At 38.6% G+C, this 22,772-nt stretch overlaps 1 protein-coding gene across 5 annotated transcripts in view; it reads left to right on the plus strand.

Moving 5' to 3' along the window:
* Nucleotides 1-22,772, plus strand: part of Ptk2 (protein tyrosine kinase 2) — a 365,697-nt gene that overhangs the window by 157,383 nt on the left and 185,542 nt on the right. For 4 of the 5 annotated variants that reach the window (XM_023723973.1, XM_023723974.1, XM_023723975.1 and 1 more), the window contains one exon: nt 11,868-12,034. The exons of the other annotated variant lie outside the window; for it this stretch is intronic. In XM_023723973.1, coding sequence (XP_023579741.1) covers nt 11,868-12,034 — 167 coding nt within the window. The remainder of the gene's footprint in view (nt 1-11,867; nt 12,035-22,772) is intronic. 5 annotated transcript variants of the gene reach the window in all.

A 22,772-nucleotide genomic window follows, 5' to 3' on the forward strand; every position in this document is an offset into this window, starting at 1 on the left:
CCCCTGGTGGGCTGAGCTGGCCACACACACACACACACACACACACACACACACACTAAATAAATGTAATAAATAAAAATAAATAAAAAAAAACTGATCTTATGATTTCAGTGGGAAGATGCACTGAGAGCAGCATTGTCTTTTCATAGGGAAAGAGAACCTTTGGACAGTTTTCCCTGAGGTCAGCTGTGGTCATTTCCTTGGAGGACCTCTTCTGAGTAGTCCGTTGTGTGCAGTGTTCATTTTTAGTTGTCATGACTTTTTACTACTTGGGAGTCAGAAATGTAAGTTGTTCTACAGTGGAAGGGCAGGTCGATGTGCATAGAAAATTGAACTAGATCCATTTTTTTCATACTGTGTAATCAGTTCAAGATGGATACAGACCTTGGTATAAATACTGAAACTTTGAAACTGCTAGAAGAAAGAGGAGAAACACTTGAAATCCTAGTGTCTTGGTTACTTTCTCATTGCTGATTCCCGAAGTAAAAGGAGGAAAGGTTTATTTGGCTCACCATTTATAAAGGCTTTAGTTCATAGTTGGCTGGCTCCAAGGCAGTGTGGCATGGTAGAGGAGCATCACAGAGGAGAAACAGGATATAGCAGGCAGAAGGCAGCAAGTTACAAGTGACCCAACTAGTCCTCTTAGTATCCCTTTTGTTATAACCAGACTGCACGACCTCAGGGCTGGGTAGCACTCAAACCCAGGTGGACCTTCCCATTATCCACACTCAGAATTATGTGAGGGACCAATTTAGTAATTACACATTAGTAGACCAGTTTAGTAATCATACACCATTAACATCACACACTTTAGTTCCTGTGACCTGTGAAAAAGCCCTACCTATGACTGCAGGAAGCTTTGTGGGGTACTGGTTGAGGGAGGAAGACACATCTAGACATGTGCTATAACATATAGGTGCTAAGACTTCCAGTAATACAGGAAATAATAGCAAGAATCAGCCCATGGGACTATATCAAATCAAAAAGATTCCACAAAGCAAATAACCAACAGTCAAGACAGCCTACAGAATGAGAGAAAATCTCCTGATGGGATTAATTTCTAGGATGTGTAAAATAACTCAGAAAATACACAGACACAGAGACCATGACAAATAGGCAGTCAGTAAATGGGCAAGTGAATTGCCAATTAAGGACATGAAAAAATGTTTAACACATTTAGCCATGTTAAAAATGTAACTCAAAATCTCAGGGCCCTGCCCATTAGCTCAGTTGTTTAAGTAACTGCCTAAGCAAAGCAGTCAGGCTCAGAATTCTGTGGTTTGATCCCAAGATCCTTATGCCTTACCAGACCTGCCCTTAAGGCATCCTGAACAGGCCAAACCAAAAAAAACCAAACAAACTCCTTCTGAAAATTTCATCTCACACCAGTGAGAATAGTTGTTCTCAAAAATATAAAACAAATATTGGCAAGGATGTGGTGTGGTAGGGACTCTTCAATACTACTGATGAGGATGAAAATCAGGATGGCCACTGTGAAAATTGGTATGGAGGTTCACATAAAACTAAAAGTTAGAAGTACCATATGATGCAGTTACCTCACTCCTTGGTATATACCCAAAGTACTGAAAGTCAGAGTACTATAGAGATACCTACACGCTCATATGTCTTACAGTGCAATTCACAGTAGCCAACATATGGACCAGGCTTGGTGCCCATTTATGGATGAATAATGACAATGTGGTATATATGCATAATGGCACATTATTCTACTTTTAATATGCAGAAAAATGGACCTGGAGCTGCTCATGTTAAGAGAAAATAAGATTCAAAGAAAAAAAGGATCATGTATTCCTAGTATGTGGAATCTCGGGGGGGCGGGGAAAACAAGATGGCGTAAAAGTAGAGGAGAGTGGGCCTGGAAGATAGCTTAGTGGTCTAAGTGCCTGTCTGGCAAGTACAAGGACCCAGGTTCGATCCCTAGTACCACATATGCTGGCCACTGAAACTGGGCGTGGTGGCACACACCTGTAATCACAGCACTGGGGAAGTTGAGACAGAAGAATCACTGTGAGTCCGAGCAGCGTAGTGAGATCCTGTACCAAAGGAATACATAAACCTTCAGGGGGAAATCTATATCTATATCTATATCTATATCTATATCTATATCTATATCTATATCTATATGCCTGCCTGGCAAGTGCAAGGTCCTGAGTTCAATCCCTGGTACGGGTGAGGGGGGGATGAGTTTGGGGGGTTAGTAGGTTAGGAATGGAATGAGTTTGAGGGTAATATAATGAGATGATGGATATGATACATATATGAAAATACTGCATTGAAGGGGCTGGCCAAATAACTCAGCGGATTAAAACACCTGCAAGCAGGTACAGGGGCCCAGGGTTCAATCCCCAGGCCTGCAGTGCCAGCCCCACCCCTGGGGTGTGCTGAGACAGCAATTGAGACTGGGGTGGTGGCGCGTACCTTTAATCCCAGCTCTTGGGAGGCCATAAACAGGCAGATCATTATGAGTCCGATCTAGTAGTGAGATGCTGAACACCCTGTAAACCCTTCCTTGAAATTTAAAAAAAAACCCTGCATTGAAACCCAATATTTTTTAATTTAATAGGTTCTAAGAAAAATATGTATAAAAAACTTGAATACTCACTGTTGTAGATACAAAGGATTTTGGATACCAGAAAAAACTTCAGGTCTGAAAGTTAAAGATCCTTTCCACCATGGAGCATATCCTGTAGACAGAAAGCAAAAAAAAACCTAAAACAGAGTAGAAATGAACCCATGTTAAAGGAGAGTATGAAATGACTAAACATAGGAAGAGGAATTCTTTGTCACTAGATCCTCAGGGTGTTTGTGTCAGGCAGAAGTATGGTCTCTGGGCTGGCTGGTTAGCTCAGTGGACCAAAGCATCTGCTTAGGCAGACTCAGGGACCAGGGTTCAGCCCCAGCTTGCCATGCCTGCCCCGCCCCCGGTTTGTGCTGAGACATTGAGACTGGGCATGGTGGCACGCCTGTAATCCCAGTGCTTGGGAGGCTGAAAACAGGAGGATCATTACAAGCCTGATCTTTGTAGTGAGATCCTGTAGACCCTGTACTAAATGCATTAAAAAAAAAAAAAAAAAAAACCTATGGTCTCTGAAAATGTCTACAGAAGCATCCTGTAGCTGTGTTCTCCTAGATGGCCAAGGTAACTTTGGCCTAGATGACTTTGCAGGTATGACCTTGAAGTATGGAGATGCTAAGTGCTGTGGTTGGAAGGAAGTTTTCACAAATGAAGGGTCAGAAGCTGTGGTGATGGCTTTCAAGTGGAAGCAAGGATAAATATGAGCTATGGAGTATAGCTAGCCCCCTAAAATTGGTGGAAGGAAGCCTATAGCCTCCAGAGAGTGGCACATACTTGTTGACACCATGATCTTAGCCTATTGACTCACATTTCAGGGTTGTGCTGTCTAGATCTTAATATATTTGTGTTATTTTAACATGTTCATAAATGGGGCCTGTATTAGTCAATGCTTACTAGTGTCAGATATAGAAAAGTGCAAAACATGTGTCTATACTGCACGCCTGGTGGATCTAGTCAAGGGTTTGGAGCTTGTGACATTGTCCTTTATAAGTCAGTATCAAGGATCTACACTGGAAAGGCCCAAGGGCCAGTGGTAGAAGCTAGAAAGTTTGTGCTAGCAGGATGAAGAATTTGTGTTGTCAGGCTGAGTCTTTCACTGGAAGCCTGGAGACACATACAAGATGTAGATGAGGACTGAAGCTCTTAAAGGAAGGCAGCAGCCAAAGGTCCTTTGCAGAAAAATTGCTGCTTTGAAGAGCAGCCTCTTTGAAAATCAGCAGTGTTTAATCTTCCCCTTCAGTTTTCCCTTTATTATATCATTTAGCAAGAGCCTTCAGGTGGGTATTCCATGCTAGAACACTGCTGACTCCGTTAGGTGTTCTTACTTAAGTTGACCATTAATCCACTACAGGGCTGGGCAACTTGAAGCACTGGTGGTGCATGCAAGACGGTCCCTTTGGGTAGCTTTTTATTCTATTAATAAAAATGTTGATTAAAGTGATTATATCTGTTTGTATTACCAGTGGTACCAGCTAGCTGCCCAATGGGACAGTTATTTATGTACTACTAGGGCTTCATGTTAGTGGGAATGTGTTAAAGCAGCATGGGGGAGCTAATAAAATGACTGTAGGTCTTCGAGAGAAAAGGACCTTGGTCTTAGAGAACTTTTACATGAATTTCTGTAGCAGATGTTTAGTAACAAGATTTGAAGCTCTGGATATTTTTTTATTGTACCCTGTCTTGATGATAGGTTCCTAGCAGTGCAGCATATGATCAGAAAGGGGTAGAGATCCTTTCATTTCTTTAATGTAATGAGTGTCTAAAGAAGGAACACATCAAGAAAAATGAATGCTGCTCACTGTAAAAGATCAGTAATGACAAGTGCACTTTGCAGTTCTTAGGATGAAATAAGGACATGAGCAGTGTTAGCACACTGGTCTTCACATAGGTGTTTTAGTTAAGCTCCTCTTGAAAATCAAATGTGAGAAGATGGTCAGAAATATCAAACACCTCTTTTGAGTCCTGTTACTGTGTTCCCTACAGATCAGCTAATGTTATTTATATGTATTCATTATCACATTTCTTTTGTGAGACTCAGACCCTTCACTGGTAGGATTTGTGCTTCATCCATCGTACTGCTAATATAGCACATGTAGTGGGCACTTTTGATGTTCATTAATGATTGAGTGTTCAGAGGAGAGTGAAGGTGAAAGAATGTGTCTCATCGCTTACTGCTAAGAGTGGTAAACCAACATACAAACAAGGTAGCAAAATCATAAAGACAATTACAGCCTCATCTCACAAGCAAGTAGTCAGGGAAATATATAAAGTGCAATAGTGAATTGCTGGATGCTTTTTTTTCTTGATGAATAACTTTATTGGTCTTTTATCTGAAAAATCTTCATAGAAATTTGATTTAACTCTCAGCAGCCTGCTCCTGAGCTCTGAGGAAGCTTGCCTTCTTTTGAACTACCCGATCTTTCTTCTGAGCAAGGGACATTTTGGGACAGTTCCACCTCTTCTCTCTTTGGCTTCTTTTCATAGACTGGATTCTCTCGTATAGCAACATGAGCTTTCTTATACATCTCCTCCATCATGTCTGGAGTTACGTTGTTCTTTATGTACAAGAAACCGTTCCCTAAAACCCCTATTACAAAAGAAAGAAAAAAAGAAAGATAGAAAAAGAAATAGACATGACAGGTTACAAGCCACTGAGGAAACATTTTTTAGGGAGAAATTGGCCACCAACAAAACCACTAATTATACCTAACACACAATATTTTACTCATTATCTTCTAAGCATCTTCATCTTCTTCCATTAGGTAACACATATAGTCTGCAACATTCTGACCCATGATGTGCTTCCGAAGTACTTCCGCATTAAACTCCTTGCTTTCAGAATCACAACCAGGGAACCATTTGGTACTGTGAGGGACAGACAGGCCTCCATCCACAACACTCTTTAGGGCTCCAAAAACTTCATTGCCAGCTGTAGTTCTGGCAAGGCCTGCATCCAGATAGCAGGTGAAGGCACCAGGTTTGCCATCAACGCTTTCCACATTGTATTCATCTCCAGTCACCTCTACCTGGCCTTCATAGATCTTATCCATGCCAAAACTATTGAGAATCCTGCGGGCCAGCAGCAGGCCAGTACAATGCACTGCAGCATAATTTGTTAGGCCAACTTTCACACCATACTTTGGTAGTTCGTGTGCATATGCCGCACAGACTATCATATTCCCTTCAATACGGGCATAAGCAATCTGACAAAAGATATCTCTGTTACACAAACTATCATCCTGTACTTAGGTGTGTTGTGCTTATTTTTGTCCTGTATTACCAAGCGTTTCCTAGCATAGTAAACAGTTTTCCCCTCTCGTCGTCTTCTAAACTTCACTTGGTATCTCTTAAAGTAGGCCTTATTCTTGACAACCTTAACAAAACCCATCCTGTGTAATATAGACCTGCACCCACGGCCCTACACAGACCTCTGGATGCTTTTTGGTTTGGGGCTTTATTCATCATTTTAAGATTGATTTTACTCATTAATGTGAGATGATAATGAGTAAAATATTGTGTGTTAGGTATAATTAGTGGTTTTGTTGGTGGCAAATTTCTCCCTAAAAAATGTTTCATCTCAGTGACTGTGACCTGTCATGTCTATTTCTTTTTCTCTCTTTCTTTTGTATTTTAGGGAACGGTCTATAGGGTGTTTAGGGTCTCACTACTAGATCAGACTCGTAGTGATTCGCCTGTTTATAGCCTCCCAAGAGCTGGGATTACAGGCGTGCCATGTCTATTTCTGTGCACTACTTATACATAGATATACATACATACATACAAGTATTGCATTGAAACAACACCTAAAAGGTTGTTTATAGCAGTATTGTTTCCATTTCTACCTCCCCTTTCCCCCCACAAACAAGGGACAAACTATCCATCAGTGGTAAAATGATTTTGTATACTTATTGCTGTGTTCTTGAAAAAAAAATAATGTGCACATTGACTTCTATTATTTTAGACATTAAACAAAAATTTGTTTTTCAAAATATATACTATGTGAATTTAACCCAGAAAATTACATTTGTAAATCTGAGATAGGTGGACAAAGGAAGGTTTCAGGGTAGTCAAACTTTGACTTTATATTTCATAAGATTAGTAGTCATGAAGGTGCAAAACTAGGATGGGAAGTTAAATTTAAGTTAATTAACTTTAGTTACATATTATAAACTCACATCCTGTTGCCTCCCTAGAAGAAGTCATATTTCTAAATGTGTGTATTCCAGAGATACAGCATAGGTGTACTTGAATGGTTCTGTGAAAATGTATTGGAATGGAGAACACATGTGGTTCTTAGAAACGTGTTCTGTGAAAGTGTGTTGGTATGGAGGGGAATTTTAATGTCTGATGAATATGTTAAGTAGTTCTCAGAGTTATTTGTTGTGTTAACCGGAATCATATATTTGGTTCTTTTTCTGGGATCATTAGGGATAGCATCTAGAAAAGTATTTCGTCTAGGGTGTGATGGGCAGTAAATTTAAGTATAAAGAATTATTTTTACCTGGCAGGGCCTTATATTTGACATTAAGCATGGGAAGATACAGGCCAGATAAACTGAGATCATTAAAGTTAGGTACAGATTGATGATCGTAGGTCTAACAAGAGAAAGATTACTCCTGCATCATAGTAGAAATGAGCTATAAGTAAATGCTGTGACAAGCACCTACTGCACTAAATGTGATCAGCATTGGTGTGCAGTGGCTGTGAACTGAAGGAGTTGATGTGGTACACTGCTGAAACTAGGTAAGTGTAGATACTGAATGTAGAACATTAATAATATAACAAACTACACCAATCACTTTTTTAGAAGAGGTCAGAATTGACTGCCAAAATCCCAAGTTTTGGGTTAACAATATTTTTTAACCATCTACAAGTGATGGTGTGTGCATTTCATGGTATTGGTTTCAGTGAACTGAAAGCATTGCTTTGTCAGATCTGTGTACAGCCAAAGATGACTGAAATTTTTGTGCAGTGACTATGAACTGAAAGGGTTGATGTCACACACTATTGCACCAAGAGTGACTGGTATTGGTGTGCAGTGACTCAACTGAAAATGTTTGTGTGTCAGACATGTTCTGTACCAGGGGTGACTGGCATTGGTGTGCCCTGGCTTTTGAACTTGCCAAGTTGGAAGAGGAAGACAAAGGCATTATTGTGCAAAGTGCGAAATAATGCCAGTTTCCTTCTCTTGTAGCTTAGAGATGTGTGTGTGTTGGTATGGGAAATTGCAGAAGTCATCTAAAAGAGAATCATTAAAGTGTTCTGAGCTACTTTCTGTGGCCCAGGAGACCCTAGGGCTGGTGCTTGGACTTCCTTCATGTCATGGCTCTCAAGTGCCAGTCTTCACTCACTTTTCCTTCTCCCCATAAGATGTCCAGACAGCTTCCAGCCCCCAAATCTGAGGATGCATCAGCCTCACCCAACAGGTGAGGAAGCAATTGAACTTAGTGATAAAGTACACATGAAACAGACTTAAGGAACAAGCCAATGAGGAGATACTGAATGTAGAACATGAATAATAAAGCAAACTACACCAACCATTTTTTTTTTTTTTTTAGAAGAGGTCAGAATTGACTGCTAAAATCCCAGGTTTTGGGTTAACAATATTTTTTAACCATCTACAAGTGACTGTACTTCTTGGGGAGGAAGATGAAGAGGCACTGCATTATTTGACTGTGGTCAAAGTGACAGAATTTGAAGATACAAAATCAGGTTACTGAACAGAATTTTATTTTGCTGAAACTCTTTACCTTGAAGGTAAAGTTCTCTCCAAAGAGTTTCATCTGACTAAGAGTGGTGATCCACCTTCAAAGTTCACTGAAATCAAATGGTTTGATTGCAAACCAGACTTTTCCAACGGTTGTCATACATTGACTGAAGCCATTGGAAAAGATGTAAGAATTTCAGCACTTCTCTAACTAGTTTACTGACCATTCTGATGCAGGTGCAGGTGAGTTAGGAGACCTCATAAAAATGATATCTGGCCAAATCCAAATCAATTGTGGTACTACTTTGTTGCTGGTATGGATGACAAGGAATGGGAAGGAGATGATGATGGAAGACGCTGATGAAGGGGATGGGAATGCAGATAAAGCAGGTGATGATGATAAAGAAGGGGACAAAGGCAAGGAGAATGAAGATAACCAGTTGAATGCTGGTAGATTTCAACCCCCTTTTTTTTTTCTGTGTAAATTTTTTCTTCAGTCCTCAGGAGCAAGTTGCAGTTTTGCCCACCTTACTCCTTGTGCTCAGTTAGTGCCTTGAGGTTTCTTCTTATGGGCCATGGTCCTTGACTTATTTGGTGGGGAGATACCTTGAGCAGAATACAGTGGGAAAAGAATCTCTACACCCTTCTCTTCTAAATTTATCTTTATCCCTTGCTGTTGCAACACAAATTATATGAAATCATCATTGTGTTTTGTGGGAGAAAAGAAAACTCCTCTGCTTCCCTATTCTGAAAGCTGGGGGTTCTAGGCTTCTGTGTAGCTACAGAATTCTAGTTTTTTTCTCCTTTCACTGTGTATTGGGCCCAGAGATTACAGTGTGTCTCTGTATACTAACATATTCATCTCTGCTTTCTGTTTAAAAAAAAAAAAAAAAAAAAGAACTTTAAAAAGTGGGATTATAGATCAGCAAAAAGGGTTTTTTTTTGAGATATTTTGATGGGTTAAACAGGTGTTTGACAACATGGCTTCTCTTGTCATGTTTAATTGTGATATTAACAGATATCCTTGCAGTTCAAGATGACACTTTTAAAATAAAATACTCTGCTATTAATGACTTTGTCCCTGACACTCTGGGAGAATCAGCAGAACCTGTAGGGTCATGAAATTGCCATTCTCTATTGTAAGTTTGTTGGTTTAGTTTTTAATTCTTTTTTGTTTTAATTGGAAAGGAAAGGGTGATGCACAAATTTAAACTTTCAAAGTGTACAAGTTACTTTGTCACAGTAAAACTACATGTGTACTACAAAAAAAAGAATCGAAAAACGCTCCATTCACACAAAAGATTTGCATATTGCAGCACTGGCTGATCTCAGCTCCAACTGGCTCCTATTGCTGGATATGTTTTTCCTTTTTAAAGAGAATAAAAGCAATAAAAATGATAGAGTTTCAAAACAATATGATAGGAAATTAACAATGTTTATTATATTGCATATTGTTATCTTCAAAGTTAGTTGTTCAAATTACCAGATGTAGACATGCAAAATTGATCAAACAATTAGGCATTAACTGTTCTTTCAATAAAATAAAAATTACTAGTACAATTATCTTGGGGGTGTGTGGGCATGTGCGTGTGAATATGTGTACCTGCAGCCTTCTTTTTTATTGTTTTAGTTTGGAGAAAAGGTCTAAGTAGCTAAGTTGCCCAGGCTGGGCTTGAACTTGTGATCCTTCTGCCTCACTTGCCAGGAGTACTTAGGTTACAGGTATACGGCACTGTGCTCATTTTTTTTGTCTTAATGAAAGTCCATGTTCCTTATGAACCTGTCTTGGACTCTTCCAGCCTGTTAACTTTTTTCTTACTCTCTGATACATGTCTGTCCCACCATACCTCTCCACCACTATTTAGATTGACTTTGTAACTGGGGTTGTGTCTTCAGAAATGGAACTGTCTCATCCATGCAATATGGGGGCTGGGGAGATGGCTCAGTAGAATAGGACCTGAGTTCAGTCCCCAGCTCTGCCAAAACAAAAACAAAACATCCATGCAGTTTGTAGTCAGGTCTGTCATGTGCAGGTAGCAAGGGAAAGCACAGCACATATCAGCCTGTGCACACATAATTCCTGAGGTTCTTTTGTTTTTTGTTTTCTTTTTGGCAGAACAAGGGATTGAACTCAGGCCCTTGCACTTGCCAAGCAAATGCTTATTCTACTGAGCCATCTCCCTGGCCCCATGGCAGAAGGAGGGTTTTTTTGTTGTTGTTGTTTTTTTTTGGGGGGGGAGGGTTTTTGGCCGCTCAGTATGCCTTCAGGGCAGATCTTGTTTGACTTGAGGATCAGGGTATCGAACTACAGCATCCTGAGCCTGACTGCTTTGTTTCAGCAGGCACTTAAACACCTGAGCTAATAGGCAGGCCCCCCCATGTGAACACATTGTACTGTGTAGTTTTACCATATGGTACATAGTATAATTTTTGTTTTTAATGGAAAAAGCCGGGAATATATTTGCTGTATTAGCAATAGCATCAGGCTATATACACTTTGTATATATATAGGAACATTTAAAATGTGTCTTGTAGGGACCGGGGAGATGGCTCAGTGGAATAAGTGCTTCCCTGGCAAGCACAAGGGCCAGAGTTCAATCCCTGGTTCCGGAAAAAAAAAAAAAAAAAAAAAAAAAAAAAAAAAAAAAAAAAAAAATTAAAATGTGTCTTGTAAGTTATTTATAGCTCTGTTAACTGCTAATTTTGTGATTTGTAAAAAAAAAAAAAAAACAACATTGTGACTTATAAACATTTTTATTGTAATATCAGATCATTTTAAGGTTTCTTTTACTGATCTGAAAAACAGCACAGTAAATCCATCTTTGTGTGCTTGTCACATAAAGGACAGCTGATGGTGTGTCTCATCCCCATGTGAGTTTTTTATGCATCTGCCCTTTCAAAGATATAATGCTTTCCTTCCCATAGCCTCATGAGAAATCTCACCTTTCCTGATGACCTCATTTGAAGACTTCCTTCTCTGAGTTATGGGGAACATGTACTAGAAGCATTGGATTTGGGTTATTTTCTGAGGGGTTGCTTTTGATTGCATACAGATGTATAGACAATAGATAGAACATGGATTAGGCATGGTTTCAAAGAAGTTTTCACATACTTTTACTATCACGAGAAACATGGCCTTAATTATACATTTTGAGTGTGCATTTTTTTTGGAAAAAAAATGTTAATGTTGCAACCTTATACTGCAAAATATAGGTTCCTTGGTTCAGAAAATATACTTTGGGTTCAGTGCTAAGAAAGTGGTGACCAAAAGGGTAGCTGATATACTTTTGACAGGTTTGGGGATTATACAACAGTAGAATTGCATAAATTATTTTTAAGGTTGTATGTCTTGTTTATAGATAAGAAATTGAGAAGTGCATTCTTTTTTTTCCAGAAATTTTCCTTGCTCATAAAAGTGCTATTTGAGAAACAAAGAGTCCTGTGTAAGACTAAGTCATTTACTTAACTTAAACACTCTTTTACCAAAGATTTCTGATAATTAACTAACAACAGGGTTTTTTTTTTTCAGCTTATAACAGTCATTTCTGTGGGGGTATGTTCTAGGGCATCATTCAGAAGATAGTGGACAGTCACAAAGTAAAGCACGTGGCCTGCTATGGATTTCGCCTCAGTCACCTGCGGTCAGAGGAGGTTCACTGGCTTCATGTGGACATGGGTGTCTCCAGTGTGAGGGAGAAGTATGAGCTCGCCCACCCACCAGAGGAGTGGAAGTAAGATGCAAACCTACTGTGATTGTGACCTCACTTGATGTGTTGTGCATTTTAAAAATATACGAAGTGGTGAATGTATATGCTTAATTTTTACGTTGCTTGTCATTCTGACCTCTACATAAAGAAAATTGGTAGTGATTATTAATGTAATGACTTCTTCAGCCTCTGTTAAATCTCCTTTTGGGGTGCCACTAAGTCTTCATTCTTTGAGCCATCTAATATTTTGTTGTGATGGTCTTTTGTTAGTCATACTTCTCAGTGCTACTTTGCTCTGTATAGAACTCAAGCCTTTATTTATTCTTTGCTCTCTGAGTCATGGTTATCTTTTAGCAGAGTTTAAGGTGCCTATGAGGAAATCCAAAATTACCTTATTAATGGGGTACACAGCCTTGTGCTCAGTAATCTGTAGCTTGCCTAAAATGAATAGCTATATATTTTATACACTGTGATTGTGACTAGGAATCATGACCTTAATGAAACATTAAGGAAACTCATTTCAGTGTAAATTAAAAGAACTCTTAACTACCATACACACAAGAATCCCCATAATTGTCCTTTATTACTAGTTTTTTCCAAGTAATTTATTTTTTTAACTTTTATCAGTATGTTGGCAATTACATGTCTTTAATACCTTTGAGAGAAATATAAACTTGCAAAAGTGCTTATTTTCCATATAAGTCCTATTTATAGATAATGCTGTAGTAATAAAGATAATTGTAGACTGAGAAATGGATTAGTAACTTTTAGTCCATGGATCTACACCAGTTAGAATAGAAATTTTCAAAGAAAAATGAACATGGTGAGGTGAATAAACTTGAAGTGAAATGCAGTTTTCTTTTCTAGGTACAGAGTTCATCAGAGAAACATAGTTGTATTTTTAAATTTGTTAAATAGTTGGAACTGAACTAATAAAATATTTCTGGGGAATATGGTTTCATTAGTCTATATCAATGACTAGGAAAGATTTGACTTTTTACGATTTATTTAGTTAAGCAATTAAGGGGCCAAAAAACATCTGTAAGTCAGCTAAAAATGCTGATAGAAAAAAATTTAGCCTTGTTCTATTGTCTTCATTTATAGAGACTTGCCAGAGGCAAGCTTTATTCTCATATTCTTTTTTGGTTTTTGGTACTGGGAATTGAACTCAGGACCTTGTGCTAGCCAGGCAAGTGCTGTGCCACTGAACTATCTCCCTGGCCTTCTAATCATATTCTTAATAAAATGTTCAGTGAATCTAAATGTTTGCATCTTAAAGCTTTAAAAATTTCTTTTCATTTCTCTCACCTTTTTTCAACTAAAATTAAATAGGAATTCCTATTGATAATATATAGCTGAGCTAATCAAGGAGGTAGAATTGAGAAAACCTTTAGAAACATTGTACAGAATGATGAACAGATAGAAAATAAGAAAAGAAGTTTATATAACATGAATAAGGGGGCCAACCCATTTCTAATACTCTAAAAGAAGAGTAAAAGGCATGGAAGGAGGAAAACAATCCTAAGATATTAGATGAGAATAGACTTCAATCAGTGAATAACATAAGTCCTCAGGTACAGGATTACCATAAAAATCCCAATTAGCAGGTTATAGTAAAATAGTTTGTCAGCAAATAAGATGGGATGCTAAGAGGAAACAAAGAAAAAGTTTTGCTTTTTCAACATCAGTAACAGTGACTAAGAGAATAGTAGAAAAATATGTTCAAAGTACTGAGAAAAAACTGGAAAGTTGATTTTTCAAATTACCATTTAAATCCTGCTATAATAGACATAGTTCCCTTTGAATTTGTTGCCAAAAGAAACTTCAAAAAAATGTCCTAAGAGAAAGAAAAATAATCTTTGAAAGAGTTTCAGATGCAAGAAAGAAAACATTGGGTAGATATAAACACATATTGGCTTCATAAGTCAAAATAGTATGAGCTCATTTTCAGTTTGAACAGTTCTCATGTAAAATGTAAGAACTCTATTAAAAAAAAAAAGTGTAACAGCAAATAATAACCAGAAAAGAAAAAGAATGGTATTACCCTATTGATATCATATGAAAAAGCTTTAAAATATCAGTATTTTGTTAGAAACATTCTTAAGTAGATAGAGGACAGTTACATAATTATAAAGGTTCACTTCTCACAAATTTAACAAGTATTTTTCACTTATCTTCCTAGATACTATATTATTCAGGTTTTCCTCCTGCTTTCATGATCTTCCTAGTGGTCCCAATTTAGGGTGCTGTATAACCTCTTCCTGTTCTCCTAGATCTGCCTTTGACGTAAAATTCACAAATTTGTTGGGCACAGATTCTCTCCTGTTGGAAACAGGACAAAAGAAAACAAAAACTCTAGGAAGTATCTCTGACGGCAACGTCTGCAAAAGGGTATATAGCTAGAAGATACAAGCACACCAAGTGGGTAGTCTTCTCAGTTTTTATCTCTGATACGCTATGGCCACTGTGCTTACTCCATTGGTGAGAGTGTTGCCTCACCATCTAAAGTGAATTGGTAGTTTAATAAGTGATGCTTGATAGGCAGAGTGAGTTCTGAGATTTAGAAAGCTCTGTTACATAGTTTTATTTCAGATGGGCAGGCAAGTAGCCCATTGTCTCAGGTTTTCAAGGAATGGTTAAACTATCAGATGTACATTTTGCAAAAATAAGGATTCTTTAAAAAGGAATTATTTTAATTATTTTTTTTGACAGAAAAGACTGTTCTTTCCCACACATTTAACTTGATGGACACACAAAAAAAAACAAGTTTCTGCAGTCTCCATTGCAAAATTTTTTAATGGTTGATAGGGGAGGTGTAATAGAATAGTGCAAAGCTGTTGGTTGGGAATGTTTCCCATGGTATCACTGAAGGGATGTGCTGGATTTTATAGAGTGTAAGGCATCCATTTAAATGTGTGAATAATTTCTATGTAGAAACTGCCAATAACCTCAGGTTGCACTGGACAGAATTCCAGAAGTTCTCTTCCCATGCAGTCCTCTCTCCTACTATTGTTCTCTTTTTCCATTCTAGTGATATTGGTTCCTTGCAAGTTTTAGTTTCTCATTTAATTTTTTTTAATATAGTTTAGAATTGTTTCATAAGTACTCAAGTTGGAGACTGATTAGATGGTTTCTTCTCTCTTGCCAGCTTTGTTAATTGGTAAATTGGAATCGCTTCCATTTTACCTTTGGCTTTTGTTTTACTTCCCTTTTTGCTTTTGTCTCATAACTGTTTGCCTTAGCATAGTTGTAGTCCCTTGACTTTCTTACTGGTTCTTGAACATTGCTTGTTTGTATGACTTTGCTGGATATTCGTTTTCACTTTTCTGGCCTTGTTGGGCTCTCCCTCACTCTGGGTGAGGGCTCAACTTTTGTGACTTCCTTGGCCTTACATGTTTGTTGTTCCCTTATTCATTATTCTATTTGCCAGCCAAATAGCTCAGTGGATTAAAGCGCCTACGTAGGCAGATGCAGCAGCGAGGGTTCGATCCGTGGGGCTTATTGAGCCAGCAATTGAGACTTGGCATGGTGGCATGACCTGTGATCCCAGCTCTTAAGAGGCTGAACACAGGTAGATCATTACAAGTCTGATTTATGTAGTGAGACCCTGTAGACACTGCACTAAAATACAAAAAAAAAAGTAAAAATTGGCTAAATTAATATATTGATGATGTAATGGTGAAATAAAAATGAAATCTAGTATTATATGTAACCTTGTATTTCAACTAGTAACCAAACAATATTCATTGATGAATATAAATTGCTTTTTTGGTTCATTCATATATTCTGATAAATGTGTTTAGCCCATAACTAGCCATTTTGAACTTCCTTGGAATGTGCTGTATAATTTTGATAGTGTTTTTATTATCAGTCTCTATTATCCTCTTCAGCCAGAGGTATACGGTTTAGCTTTCAGATGTGTGTAACATTTTAAAAGAGATTATTGCTTATTGGGTTTTTTTATTGCAGTATAGGAAGAATAACATTTTTATAATGTTAAATATTTAACCCTATTGAAACCCTATTGCCTTAGTATTTATTAATGTTTTTATCCTTTTTGAAAAAAATACATATATTCTCTTTGTAAATATATAGGGCATGTATTTATGTGGATATTTGTCAAGCTTATTGTTGTTACAGTGTTTAAAGGTTATAGTGTTTGTATTTCATGTTTTTGTTTCACTTGAAATGTATCCAATTATAATTTTTTACTTATTTTTATGAGTAATTATGTCTTCTCATTCTCAATGATTTTATGGCTATATTCTTAATTCAGAAATTTATGTTTATATTATAATCTTCATCTATACTTACTGTTGTCAGTAATAGGGCCCTTTTACATGTCTCTAGCCAATAGCATGTTGCGTTTTTTTCTTTGAATTATAGCCTGCTTAATTAGAGTGAGTGAGCTTGCTTGCTTGCTTTCTTATGTACCAGGGATTGAACTTGGAACCTTGCACTTGCCAGGCAGGGACTTACACCACTGAGCTATATCCCCAGTATGGCCATTTCTAATTACATTCTTTTTTTAACCTCTGGAGGTAGCCAGTATTCTGACTTTTGATTTTTTGGTTTTTGTTTTAGTATTCTGACTTTTGACCTAAATTTCTTGCTTTTCAGTGGAAGTGGTCTGTACTCTTTAAATCTGAGATAGAGATTATTTGTTAACTGTTTCAGAAAAAAAGGAGGAGGTATTTTATTGAGCTATTAAAGCAGCACTATGCTGATTGTTGACAGTTTGTCCTAGCAGAACAAGTTTTTTTTTATAGTGTATAAGGGCTTTTGGAACCATGAAGTTGAACAGTTGGCTCACTGTCAAAAGCAGAAATGGGGTGGCACCATCTCCAGAATCATGATGAGTTCCTAACTGGTCAGTATTTAGAAACACATTCTTTATAGAGTCAGTTACTGTTTGGAGATTGGAGATACTGTGGCTCAGTGGAAGAGCCCTGGCAGGCCCTGGGGTTTAGTCCCAACAAACCTTCACCCCCACATCATACATACAAATCTCAATTTTCCTGCTTGGCTGAACTGGAGAAGGAGCTGCCCCATTTAGTTGACCTAGAGGTGTATGTCCTTTGAGACATGTCAGTTGATTAAACATGCTTTGGAATTACTATCTGTCTGTGGCTGTATAACTAGTGTTCATTGGCCATCCTATTTAAAGCTGATTCACCTGGGCATTTATTACCATAATTAAAGAACTCTCAGGCCAGCCAGATAGCTCAGCAGACTAAAGCACCTGCTTAGGCAGAGTGCAATGGCCAGGGTTCAATCTCAGGCCATGCTATGCCGGCCCCACCCCCGGGGTACCCTGAGACAGCGATTGAGACTGGGCATATGCCTGTAATCTCAGTGTTTGGGAGGCTGAAAATAGGATCACTGTGAGTCTGATCTACGTACTGAGACCCTGTACTAAATACATGAAAAAAAAAAAACAAAACAAAAAACAAAAAACCTCCCATATTTACAAGGCCAATTGTTTTGTACTTGTGGTAATAAGTATCCATGAGAACCCATTTGAGTGAAGGATTTTTAAAGTTCTCAATATATATTGAAATTTGCACATGTAGAGCACAGAAGTTCAGTGTACCCTCACCTACTGTCTTAGTCACTTCCCTCATTGCTGAGACGTAATACCTAACACCCACAAAATAAAAAAGGAAAGGTTTATTTTGGTTCATGAGTGCATATGAGGCTCTTGGGAAACATCTAGATATAAACTCTAATGTCCTGTCCCTGAAGAGACTCATGCACATCCCTTTATGTGAAATGCATTTATTCTATCTGTGTTACTGTGTGTGTCTAGTGCCCCCAAAGCCTCATGCAGTCATGGGGCAGACTTCTAGACTTTGTGATTAACTCATGATCCACTGGGATTATGGGTGTGTGTGCTAGCCCCAGCCTGGGGCAGAAAACCGGAATGCAGCATAAGTGAGACACACTTGCTCACTGTTGCATTTGTTGCCACTGCTCATGCACTTTTGCTTTCTGTTCTTTAGTGCCCCCATGAAAGGTTGCTGTCTGCCATGTGCCCCTCTGCTTTGGAGCCATCTGAGTATGGACTGAAATCTCTATAACTATAAGCTAAATAAACCTTTCCTTCCTTCATTTTGAGTGTCAGGTGTTTGTCCCAGCAACAAGAGAAGAGTAACGAGGCAATCGTAATATTTGCCAAAGTCCTATCAGTTTCACACTGCTGAAAAAAACCAAGTCTGAAGTTTCCATGGTGCACTCTTAGCTTGGAGCCCCTGTACAAATCAGTACAGTACACAGATAGGGTAAACAGTTCAGTTCCAAAAGGGAAAAATAAGGGTATAGAAAGAAATTGGACTAAAGTAAGACCAAAACCCAAGAAGGCAAAAATTGAATCCTACACATCCCTCTCCAGTACTCAGGGCAAGTTTTGATAAGATGTGGACTCCAAAGAAAGAGCTTGGGCATCCCTATTTATCCTATTGGTAGATATAACCTGTGTGGCTTCTCTCTTGGACTTGTTTAACTCACTCTTTTTGACTTTGCTTAGATGTTTCGTGTTCTTAGATTCACCAACTCTCTGGGTCTCTACAAGATTCTGGGCTTCACTCTTAGAGTGTCACACATTGCTTTTTCAGGGGCATACTGTCTGGCCTCTTAGGCCTTTTTTGAAATCTTTGTGGATACCCCAGAAACCCGCAATTTTTGCATTCTGCATCCCTATAAAACCCATACCATACAGAAAGATCTGCCACTAGCTAAGGCAGTAACCAGGTGTCTTGGTAACATAGCTCTAGAATCTCTTAAGTGCCTGGATGGCTGAGCACTCCGAACCAGATCTTGGGGAACAAATTCCCTAGGTAGCAGTTCTAGAGCACTGTGCCCTAAGGTTCTTTTTTCAGTGTGGTCTTTCACTTTTGTATTTTTAGCCTGAGGAGGATGCGGCCTTGCCTGGTCCTCATATGCCCTTCAGCCATTTTTCCTGTTGCTTGTTGGCTTTTTAAGAGTAATCTTTTTAGCTCTCTTCGGCTCCATTTTTGTATGCCCCAACCTTACAGGCACTTCCATTCTGGCTAAACTCAAAACTTTTGAGGTCAGCCAGCTGTGCCTTTGCTCGAGTTTCAGTGTAGACCTTACTAACAGATCCAGCAGTGTCTGTGTGACAGCCTGAATGTTGAGCCACTTGAAATTTCCCCTGACAATTGAGCTAATCTGCTACCTTTAATCTCAGTATCCCGCAAACTCAGGACATGAGGAAAGTATAAACAAATTTTTTACTGCAGCATAACACCAGTGGTCTGGAGTCCTTGTTCCAACTGAAACCTTGTTTGCCTCACCTTCACAGTCTTCATTGTTATCAGCAGTTTGGTCTTCTGAGCTCTGAGCAGAATCTTCCATCAGACTCAGATGACAGCATTGTTTTGCTAGCTACCATCTTCAAACCTTTCTAGATTTTTCTGCAAACTAGTTCCAAAGACTTCTGAACCATGTAGTCAAGTAGCATCATAGAAATCACCCTACTTCTGTTGCCAGAATCTGTATGAGGGTTCACTAAATGAACAGGTCTATAAACTAACTTGTCTTGACAGTGGGTTTGAGATGGAAGAATGCAAAATGGCTGTCTGCACATTTGGGAGACAAAGGCCTTGCTTGAGCTCATTGTAGAGTCCAGTGTGTGTCTGTGTCAGAAAGCCAAAGGGTGTGTACTGGAAGTCTGAAAGAACTAGAGACTAACATTGAAAAGTGGTAGCGAAGGGGCCAGGGAGATAGCTTAGTAGAATAAGCGGGCAAGGGCCTGAGTTCAGTCCCCGGTTCTGCCAAAAAAAAAAAAAAAAAAAAAAGAAAAAGAAAAAAAAGAAAAGGAAAAAGAAAGAAAAGAAAAGTGGTAGTGAAGACTGGAGCTTTTACAAAGCAAAAGAAAAGATTTCTTTTTTACTTCATCCAGGGTACAAGGGTGTTGGTTGGTGCCACCCACATCTGGGGTTGGTCTTTCCTTCTTATTTGGTGATCTACGTATCAGTTATCCACAAACACACTCAGAACTGTTCTCCAGTATTCTGCTAGGTAACCTGGATAGAATAAAAGGAAAAGGGAGATTCAGTGCTACTTTTGTGTTTCCTGTCTTCCCTGCCATGGACTCTTTTCCTCTTCTGTCATGCCACCCTGCCTTGAAACCAGCCAGCTACAGAGTAAAACTTCTACAAACTGTCAGCTAAAATAAACTTTTCCATGCCAGGGAGATAGCTTGGCAGTCTAAGTGCCTGGCTAAGGATCTGGGTTCGATCCCTGATACTGCATGCCACGCCAGCGTTGAACCAGCCACTGAAACCAGGCGTTGTAGCACATGCCTATAATCCCAGTGCTGGGGAGGCTGAGACAGGAGGATCACTGTGAATCTGAGCTGTGTAGTGAGATCCTCTACCAAATAAGTAAATAAATAAATGATTTTAAAAAACAAAACCTGGAGCCAGGGAGATGGCTCAGTAGAATAAGCGCTTCCCTGGCAAGCGCAAGGGTCTGAGTTCAATCCCCGGTTCCACCAAATAAATACATACATACATACATACATACATACATACATACATACTTTTCCTCCTTTAACTTATGGGCGTCAGGTACTTTGTCCCAACAATAGAGCAACAATTTAAGACAAGACAGTACATTGAGATATGCTGATATCCTGATTTTCATTATATTTTCATCCATTAATCATAACATTCATTGATGATTCAGTCTTGCAGTGATTATTAACTATCATTTTTCCAAGTGACATTTTTATGTCTATTCTCCATTTTTAAAATTGGAAGTTTATTATGAAAATAATGTGTCCATATTTGTTATTTATGGGGGTCATTTGTGTTTTGTGAAGTTACTTGTCAATTTCATGGCACAAATAGGTAGCTAATCTTAGTATTACAGTTGTTAGGTTTAGTTGTGGTTAATTCAGGTTAGCTTTTCTGAAACATTCTGTTCTCCCACCATTGATTACCTTATGGGTAGTCAATAGTGTTGATAGTTGACTTTTTAAGATTCAGAAAGATAGATGATAGTAGTACTTATAGGAATATATGGCCTAAAAGTAGGAGCAAAAAGGTAACTATTTTGGACATGTATTTATCTAGTATTTGGGAGTTAATAGACAGTGTATGTGAGGATATAGCGGAATGCTTAATAGAAGGAGGAAAATGACTGGGAGAGAAGGGATGAGGCTGTGGCTGTAGTGGGCCAATAGGATGTGTGAGCATCAGGTGTTACAGTTTAAGGACTAAGAGGATTAGACAGCAATTAGGTGATGTTGAGCAACATTTCAGGAGGGTTTTGTGTAAAGTATGCTAGTTTGTAGTGTGTTAAAGCCTCATAAGTCATAGGTAGTTTCTCTTAGTTTTATTCTGCATTGGAACAGTCATGCATGTTTTTACTAGAGAATGGTAGTCATGGGATCTCGAGAAAGTTACATAACTCCCTACATTTTCCCCCCATCTACTTAAATAGGGTTATTATTTCTCACTGAGCCTGATAGTTGCCCTTGTAATCTTCCCATTTACACTTTTGGACCCCTTTTGTCTTTTCTTTATGGTGTGGTCTTGCCAAAAATGGCCTGTTGTATCAGTATCTGCTCATTGGAACTTAAGTGGGCTCATAACTTGCACTGGCTTATGTTACCTACTATCTGCTGCCTTCATCTTTCTCTGAAACTTTATTTGTGCTCATGTCCTCAGCTTGGTCTACTCTTCTTGCATGTGCCTTTTCAAATGTCCTCCAGTTCTATGGCCTTTCTGGTCTGTACCTGTAAATTGGAACTCTTCTTTCTGTGCATAATGGCATCACTCCCTTCCTTGCCTCCCTCATATAAACCTGTGCTCAGAGATCACTGGCAGAATGTCCTTGACTGACTACTCTATAAAACAGTATTCTGTTACGTAGCATTCCCTTTATGTTGCTTGTCTTTGTAACATTTCACAGATTTGCGTATTTGCTGTCTGACTTGTCCCAAGATCACAAGCTTTTTGAGACCAGCACTTTGCCTCTCTAGCTGTGTCTGAGATGTATGTAATCCGTGCTAAGAAAGTTTTGGTTTTTTTTTTTTTTAGTAAAGACTAAAAATTACCTTTAGAGACTATTTATTATGGTATGATAGTAACTGTTCTAGCAACGTTCAGTTTACAGATTCATTGGTTCCTGTAATGTGCTTATGAGGAAATTGAGGCTCAGAGAACTATGGCTGACAGTGAGGCTGACAGTGCATAAGGAGGGAATCACAGTCTAGGCAATCTTTCTGTTTCTTTCTTTCTTATTTTTCGTGTGTGTGTGTGTGTGTGTAGACAGGGTCTTGCTATGCAGCTCAGGCTGTCCTTGAGCTCACTTTGTACCCTGGGCTGGTCTCTAACTCTCAATTACCCTCCTGCCTCAGGTGTGTGCCGCCACACCCAGCAGTCGGGGCAGCCTTGATGGAGAATACACATTCTGTTTCTTAAAAAAGAAACTTACTTAAATTCCTCTGATGTACTAACTATTCAATAAATACTTAGTTGATACTAGTATTATCGTTAGAGCATTAGGATGCTGGTTGTAGACTACCCATTGTTTGGATGAGGATCTCAGTCATTTTATCTTTCAATGGGGGTAGCATTAATAGTGTAAGCTGAAACCCTTCTAGAGTGTCTTTGTATCCTGAGAATGTACCACTTGAGTGGATTATTTACTCTTGATGAGCATAATTTTTTTCCCAAAATTTTATTGATAAACAGCAATGAGACAGTTTCAAATCAAATCGGAAGTACAGTTT

This window comes from Octodon degus, unplaced genomic scaffold, assembly GCF_000260255.1.
Source record: "Octodon degus isolate 3935 unplaced genomic scaffold, OctDeg1.0 scaffold00104, whole genome shotgun sequence".
Taxonomy (NCBI): Eukaryota; Metazoa; Chordata; class Mammalia; order Rodentia; family Octodontidae; genus Octodon; species Octodon degus.